This window comes from Hyperolius riggenbachi, chromosome 1 (genome assembly GCF_040937935.1).
Source record: "Hyperolius riggenbachi isolate aHypRig1 chromosome 1, aHypRig1.pri, whole genome shotgun sequence".
Taxonomy (NCBI): domain Eukaryota; kingdom Metazoa; phylum Chordata; class Amphibia; order Anura; family Hyperoliidae; genus Hyperolius; species Hyperolius riggenbachi.
The window spans coordinates 638501695-638510100 of NC_090646.1; the positions used below are offsets into that span (position 1 = coordinate 638501695).

Consider the following 8406-nt stretch of genomic DNA (forward strand, 5'->3'; position numbering starts at 1 on the left):
TGCAATTTAACATTCAATGTGATTTCTGCCCTTTAGGGATTGTAACTCTACTCTTAATCAAATACGTCATTTTCAGAGGGACTTTTGGCACGTATCCCACTCCAGCATGCCCCCCTCCAGGTGTTAAACCCCTTGAAACAACTTTTCCATCACTTTTGTAGCCAGAAATAGTCCCTGTATATTGTAAAATTCACCTGCCCATTGAAGTCTATGGCGGTTAGCCCAGTTCACATGAACAAGAACTTTTGAGGAAGTTCGCGTTCGCATTTCGTGAACCCAAAATCTGAAGTTCTGGCCATCTCTAGGTGTCATTGGGCAGAAAGAATGAAACAGTAAAAATTAAAAAAACTAGATTTAAATATAAAATAAAACTGTGGGATATCTAAAAAAAGGTCATTTTTAGGAGAATAAGGATAGATGCAATTGTTTTTCTCATGAGTTTATTTTCACCTTGGATGTCCTTTAAGCTCTACAGAAAACTGGTCCGAGTTTGACCAAGTTGGTCAAATAGCTCAGAGAAGCTCTTTCAGGTAGATAATAGCTCAAGTTTAACTCTTCCTGTACTGGAAAACATGACTCTTTTTTTTCCCTCTTCTTTGCTACTAATGTTCTGTTTGTTATCTGTACTACACCTACAATTCATTGTATCATACGTTTATTTTCAGTTCAGGCTTGCTTGAAGTGTGTGTGTAGATGTAGGTGTGGTGTTTTGTGTGTGTGTGTGTGTTTGCATTCACATGTTGGGGGGGGATGGGAGTTGTCTCTAGGACTGTTACCACTTAGTCATTCTGCACCCCCAGATACTCTCTAATGTGCAATGCTGGGGGCGGTGTCTCTAGGACTGTTACCACTTAGCCACTCTGTACCTCCAGATACTCTCTAATGTGCAATGCTGGGGGCGGTGTCTCTAGGACTGTTACCACTTAGCCACTCTGTACCTCCAGATACTCTCTAATGTGCAATGCTGGGGGCGGTGTCTCTAGGACTGTTACCACTTAGCCACTCTGTACTCCCAGATACTGTCTAATGTGCAATGCTGGGGGCGGTGTCTCTAGGACTGTAACCACTTAGTCATTCTGCACCCCCAGATACTCTCTAATGTGCAATGCTGGGGAGATTGTCTCTAGGACTGTTACCACTTAGCCACTCTGTACCTCCAGATACTCTCTAATGTGCAATGCTGGGGACGGTGTCTCTAGGACTGTTACCACTTAGCCACTCTGTACCTCCAGATACTCTCTAATGTGCAATGCTGGGGGCGGTGTCTCTAGGACTGTTACCACTTAGCCATTCTGTACACCCAGATACTGTCTAATGTGCAATGCTGGGGGCGGTGTCTCTAGGACTGTAACCACTTAGTCATTCTGCACCCCCAGATACTCTCTAATGTGCAATGCTGGGGAGATTGTCTCTAGGACTGTTACCACTTAGCCATTCTGTACCCCCAGATACTCTCTAATGTGCAATGCTGGGGGCGGTGTCTCTAGGACTGTTACCACTTAGCCATTCTGTACCCCCAGATACTCTCTAATGTGCAATGCTGGGGGCGGTGTCTCTAGGACTGTTACCACTTAGCCATTCTGTACCCCCAGATACTCTCAAATGTGCAGTGCTGGGGGCGGTGTCTCTAGGACTGTATCCACTTAGTTATTCTGTACCCCCTGATACTCGTTAATGTGCAATGCTGGGGGCGGTGTCTCTAGGACTGTAACCACTTAGCCATTCTGTACCCCCAGATACTCTCTAATGTGCAATGCTGGGGGCGGTGTCTCTAGGACTGTTACCACTTAGTCATTCTGTACCCTCAGATACTCTCAAATGTGCAATACTGTGGGCATTGTTTCTAGGATTGTAACCACTTAGTCATTCTGTACCCCCAGATACTCTCTAATGTGCAATGCTGGGGGCGGTGTCTCTAGGACTGTAACCACTTAGCCATTTTGTACCCCCAGATACTCTCAAATGTGCAATGTTGGGGAGATTGTCTCTAGGACTGTTACCATTTAGCCATTCTGTACCCACAGATACTCTCTAATGTGCAATGCTGGGGGCGGTGTCTCTAGGACTGTTACCACTTAGTCATTCTGTACCCCCATATACTCTCATGTACAATGCTAGGGGCGGTGTCTCTAGGACTGTTACCACTTAGCCATTCTGTACCCTCAGATACTCTCATGTGCAATGCTGGGGGCGGTGTCTCTAGGACTGTTCCCACTTAGTTATTCTGTACCCTCAGATACTCTCATGTGCAATGCTGGGGGCGTTGTCTCTAGGACTGTTACCACTTAGCCATTCTGTACCCCCAGATACTCTCTAATGTGCAATGCTGGGGAGATTGTCTCTAGGACTGTAACCATTTAGCCATTCTGTACCCCCAGATACTCTCTAATGTGCAATGCTGGGGGTGGTGTCTCTAGTACTGTTACCACTTAGCCATTCTGCACCCCCAGATACTCTCTAATGTGCAATGCTGGGGGCGGTGTCTCTAGGACTGTAACCACTTAGCCATTTTGTACCCCCAGATACTCTCAAATGTGCAATGTTGGGGAGATTGTCTCTAGGACTGTAACCATTTAGCCATTCTGTACCCCCAGATACTCTCTAATGTGCAATGCTGGGGGTGGTGTCTCTAGTACTGTTACCACTTAGCCATTCTGCACCCCCAGATACTCTCTAATGTGCAATGCTGGGGGCGGTGTCTCTAGGACTGTAACCACTTAGCCATTTTGTACCCCCAGATACTCTCAAATGTGCAATGTTGGGGAGATTGTCTCTAGGACTGTTACCATTTAGCCATTCTGTACCCACAGATACTCTCTAATGTGCAATGCTGGGGGCGGTGTCTCTAGGACTGTTACCACTTAGTCATTCTGTACCCCCATATACTCTCATGTACAATGCTAGGGGCGGTGTCTCTAGGACTGTTACCACTTAGCCATTCTGTACCCTCAGATACTCTCATGTGCAATGCTGGGGGCGGTGTCTCTAGGACTGTTCCCACTTAGTTATTCTGTACCCTCAGATACTCTCATGTGCAATGCTGGGGGCGTTGTCTCTAGGACTGTTACCACTTAGCCATTCTGTACCCCCAGATACTCTCTAATGTGCAATGCTGGGGGCGGTGTCTTTAGGACTGTAACCATTGAGCCATTCTGTACCTCCAGATACTCTCATGTACAATGCTAGGGGCGGTGTCTCTAGGACTGTTACCACTTAGCCATTCTGTACCCTCAGATACTCTCTAATGTGCAATGCTGGGGGCGGTGTCTCTAGGACTGTTCCCACTTAGTTATTCTGTACCCCCAGATACTCTCTAATGTGCAATGCTGGGGGCGGTGTCTTTAGGACTGTAACCATTGAGCCATTCTGTACCTCCAGATACTCTCATGTGCAATGCTGGGGGCGTTGTCTCTAGGAGTGTTACCACTTAGTTATTCTGCACCCCCAGATACTCTCTAATGTGCAATGCTGGGGGCGTTGTCTCTAGGACTGTAACCACTTAGCCATTCTGTACACCCAGATACTGTCTAATGTGCAATGCTGGGGGCGGTGTCTCTAGGACTGTAACCACTTAGTCATTCTGTACCCCCAGATACTCTCTAATGTGCAATGCTGGGGGCGTTGTCTCTAGGACTGTTACCACTTAGTTATTCTGTACCCCTCCCCCCCCCTTACTCTCTAATGTGCAATGCTGGGGACATTGTCTCTAGGACTGTTACCACTTAGCCACTCTGTACCCTCAGATACTCTCATGTGCAATGCTGGGGGCGGTGTCTCTAGGACTGTTACCACTTAGCCATTCTGTACCCCCAGATACTCTCATGTGCAATGCTGGGGGCGGTGTCTCTAGGACTGTTCCCACTTAGTTATTCTGTACCCCCAGATACTCTCTAATGTGCACTCTTTTCTTTTCACCCAGGTTCAGAGGGACAGAAAGTTGTACGAAGAGGAGGAGGCCCAGCGGAAACCACGGCCCAGCGTGATCAGACGTGGTGCCGCCGGCCGTCGCTCAGCTTATGCCTTCTCGCACCAGCGCGGATACGCAGACCTCATCTCTACCGGACGCAGCCTTGCTACAAGGAGGCGCGCGCCGCTGGATGCCGTGCTGGGAGGCAACGCATCGGAAATAATGCAGGCAGCAGGAACTTCCTGATCGCGACGTCGTCAGCTACTGCCCTTTATCGCTAAAACTTGCACATGGAGGTTATGAATATATTTTTTTAAGACTGAACCCTTTGCTCAGGATTTTTTATATAAATATATATATATATATAAACCCGATCTACAACGCCGGTAGACTTCTGAGGTTGTTCGCAAGACTTTCCCCCAGTTTTTGTTTTCCTTTTTTTTTCTGTTTTGCCTAAAGTCTGCATCCTGTTTTTATGGCCAGTAGGGGGCGCCAATCATACACACGAAAGTGAAACTTTTTATACTGTAAGGACTTGATCTTAAGACCTTGGTGGCTGTTTTCGCAGTTTTGTACAGCGCAGCGTTGTGACCGAGGTCTGTGAACACAGCGGTGTGCTGGAACGTTGTCTACCGCTCCGTGACCGGCTTATTGCAGTCGCAGGAACCTGTGAAATCAATGTTTACGTTTTAGCCTTTTTGCCTTATTTAATGTTAATAAACTGTAATAAAACTTGAATCTGGTCATTTATTTATTTCAGAAGAAGTTACAAAGTGCAGTTTTAATATTGAGCCCAATTGTTGTTTAGTATTTATATAGCGCATCATCTTCTGCAGCGCGTTACAGAGTACATAGTCATGTCAGTAGCTGTCCTTCAGAGGAGCTCACAATCTAATCTCTTCCATAGTCATATATTGGTCATAGTCTTGGGCCAATTTGGGGAGATGCAAATGAAAGCGGACCTGAACTCAGAACCAGGACCGGTTCAAGTAACAAAAAAGCGTCATTAGAGGCCTTTTGTTGCAGCCAAACTTCCCTCCTGGGCCTGAGCTGGCTGCTGACCCTCCCCCAATCACCTCCCAACTTAACAGACTCTGCAGAGTCCCTGGGGAGCAACAGTTAAGATGGGGGAGGGACACCTTGGGGGCCCCTACAGGCTCTGGGGCCCTGGGGCAATTGCCCATTTTTTCCTATGGTAGCTCCGGCCCTGCTCAGAACTTGCTCTCTGCTCTAAAAGATAATCAACAACATACTAACCTTTAAAGAAAAACATTTCTTTGATACAGCTGATACAAATCCTACAATAAATCTGCAGTGTGTCTACTTCCTGCTATCATGGAAGCAGCCATATTGTTAACATCCTCTGTTTACCAACTAGCTGCTCTGCTGTGGCAGCTAACTGACACTGCAGAGAGATCAAATTACAGTTGAGATTCGTCACAAATGAGGGGGAATTAGACTAAACTCTATAAATACATACAGGGTTAATTTCTCTCTATTTTCCTTTTTGTTCTGTGCAAGAGTTCAGGTCCACTTTAACTTATCTGTATGTTTTTGGCATGTCGGAGGAGACTGGAGTGCCCAGAGGAAATCGACAAAGATATGGGGAGAACATACAAACTCCATGTAGATAGTGCTCTGGCTGACATTTGAACCAGAGGCTTTGTGCTGCAAGATGAGTGCTATCCACTATGCCACCGTGCTGACCTTCTTTCTTCCAAATTCCAGTGTGGCAGTAAGGGCAAGAAATCTGTCCAAAAGCAGCAATCAGCAGAGGCAAACCTACATTTGGACTTCTGCTCCTTTACCCCCCTCTGAGAGCTCAGTAGAGTATAGTAGAGTCTATCCTATTGATTACTGGAGTGAGCAGCTAGTGCTTAGAACGCCAGTTTGCTGCAATATATGTTTTCACTGCACTTGCAATATGCTGCAGCATAAGTCTGTGTTCCGCAAGCCGGAAAGACGCAGGTTTGCACCCTAACAATAGGGACCATTGATCTCTAGGGACATTATGTTCTAGAACCTTAGAAATCAGTTGGGTGACTTTATTCCAGAAAGTCACAGCCTTTTGGCAATTCCACCATATATGGGGGAGAGTTCCTCTGCTGGGGCAACCTCTCTAAAGCAATTCTCTGATATCAATGGGTCTATGATATAGAGTTTGTAGGGAGTCTAAGGGAGACCTCCAAATGGGTACTATATAGGTTGCCCTTCAGAGCATACATATCAAACTCTGGCCCGTGGGCCAAATCTGGCCATCAGAGCCATTACATTTGGCCCTCAAGTGGTTTCCCCACTTTGCATTATGTTTGGCCCTCTCTAGACCACCAAGGAAGCTATATTGGCGGTGAAGCCCTAGATCACCAGAGAAGCCATATAGGGGAGGTAGGGGGAAATCACTAAACACTAGGTAACTGTATAAGGGAGGGTGGGGGGGCTCAAGACACCAGGGAACTGTATAGGAGGGAGGACCACTAGGCACCAGGGAACTGTATAGGGATTGCAGGGGGGCCAGTAAAAAACAGGTAACTTTATAAGGGAGGAAGGTGGCCAGTAGACATTGAGGTTGGCCCACAACTAGGTCGTAGTGTACAACTTCGGCCCACTTTGCATTTGAGTTTGACACTCCTGCCTTCGAGAGAGTTTCCAACATTACAGACCTGGTCTCATGATCAGGTTCGTAGTGTAGTTCAGTCTCCCAATTAGCTAGGAGATTAGGTTTAGGGTCTGAGGGTGGCTGTTTTTGGTAAGCATACAGAAACAAAATCAAGCCCTAACAAAATGGGTCCTGTGAGCAAGTATTTTCAAACATGGTTTCCTTAAAGGACCACCATCGCGACAAAGTGTAAAATACATGTAAACACATACCAATAAGTACTTTTCTTCCAGAGAAAAATGAGCCATAAATTACTTTTCTCCTATGTTGCCGTCACTTACAGTAGGTAGAAGAAATCGGAAAGAACGGACAGGTCTTGGGACAGCTCATCTTCTCATGGGGAATTCTCAGCATGATGTTTAATCTTTATAAAGACACTCCCTGCCAAGGATTTATGCAAAAATGCTAGGCAACCTCCCTGCACACTTTTTTTTGGCAGCTTGATGGAGCAACCGCCATTCACTAAGTGCTTTTGAAAAATAATAAAACACTGACAAACCCCCCCCCCCCCCCCCCCCCATGAGGAGATGGGCTAGTCCAAACCCTGTCAATTCTGTCAGATTTCTACAACCTACTGTAAGTCACCTCAACATATGACAAAAAATAATTTATAGCACATTTTACTCTGGAAGAAATGTACTTCTTATTTGTATATGTTCATATGTACTTTAAATTTTACGATTTCATGATAGTGGTCCTTTCATTTCCATTGACCTGGGGGGCCAGGGATTTAATGAAGTGGGAGATCCGCATGGCTTGGAAACCCTCACCCTCCGGTATATGGATCTGACATTAGCCAACTTTAAAGCAGACAAGAACTCTACCACAGCACGCAATGAAAAGTCGTTACTCCACTTATAGTTGCTTAAGAACCTAGTTGCTGAAAGAACTGCAACCTAGCGCCTGTTGTTAAATGGGCCTCATGACTAATATATATTGCAAGTGTTATTGCTGTCCAATGCCCAATCCTAGGCCACTTCGGAGTCCTTCTTTAATATCCTGTGTACTTTCCACTGATGGTCACATAAAACTTCCTCATATATGTAACAGTTTTGTGCTGAAACTTAATAAACCAAACTTTTGTTCTTGGGGAAATAAAACCTGCTACCTGATATGTTGCCTGCGGGAAGCCACAAATGTGTTTGGCTACACAACTTTTTATGAAAAGAATGGAAACTGGGATAGCAGCTTTCCCGAACAATGAAAACGTCAGAACTTTCTACACACGTACATTCTCCTTTCACTCAAATGGCTATTGCATGAATTCGTGTTCTCTTTTCTCCTGGGAACCCTGACAAGTCCTGGTAAACCCTCCATATCAGCACATGATAGTTATAGTGCTGTCAGGGCTGTTAAAGCCCAGCTCTTTAGCAAAGCAGGTCAATCCCACACTGAGGGAATACAAATTGTCTTCAATTCATAAAGCATTACTGCATGCGGTAATGCAGAAGACAGCTGATTTTACCGAGCATTTAGTAAAATTCATAAAGGCTGTTACCGCATGGAAAGCTAAAATTACAGACAGTGAGGTAAATTATCGACTTGTGTGGTAAATACCTCAATAAATGTCAGAAAAAGTCAATTCATAAAGATTAGAGCATGCGGTAAAGCCAAGAGGGATGTTCAGTATTTAACCACTTCAGCCTTCAGGGTTGTTTCACCTGAGCAACTTTCACCTCCCACTCATTCGCCAATTACTTTATCACTACTTATCACACTGAAATGATCTACAATGTTTTGCAAAAGTATTCGGCCCCCTTGAAGTTTTTCACATTTTGTCACATTACTGCCACAAACATGCATCAATTTTATTGGAATTCCACATGAAAGACCAATACAAAGT

General features: G+C 45.4%; 1 protein-coding gene across 2 annotated transcripts in view; it reads left to right on the forward strand.

The window, feature by feature from the left end:
• Positions 1 to 4645, forward strand: part of LOC137530260 (phospholipid-transporting ATPase IC-like) — a 173726-nt gene extending 169081 nt beyond the window's left edge. For both annotated transcript variants that reach the window (XM_068251295.1, XM_068251296.1), the window contains exon 28: positions 3920 to 4645. In XM_068251295.1, the coding sequence (XP_068107396.1) occupies positions 3920 to 4153 (234 nt within the window). In that variant the 3' untranslated portion in view covers positions 4154 to 4645. The remainder of the gene's footprint in view (positions 1 to 3919) is intronic.
• Positions 4646 to 8406: the final 3761 nt, after the last annotated feature.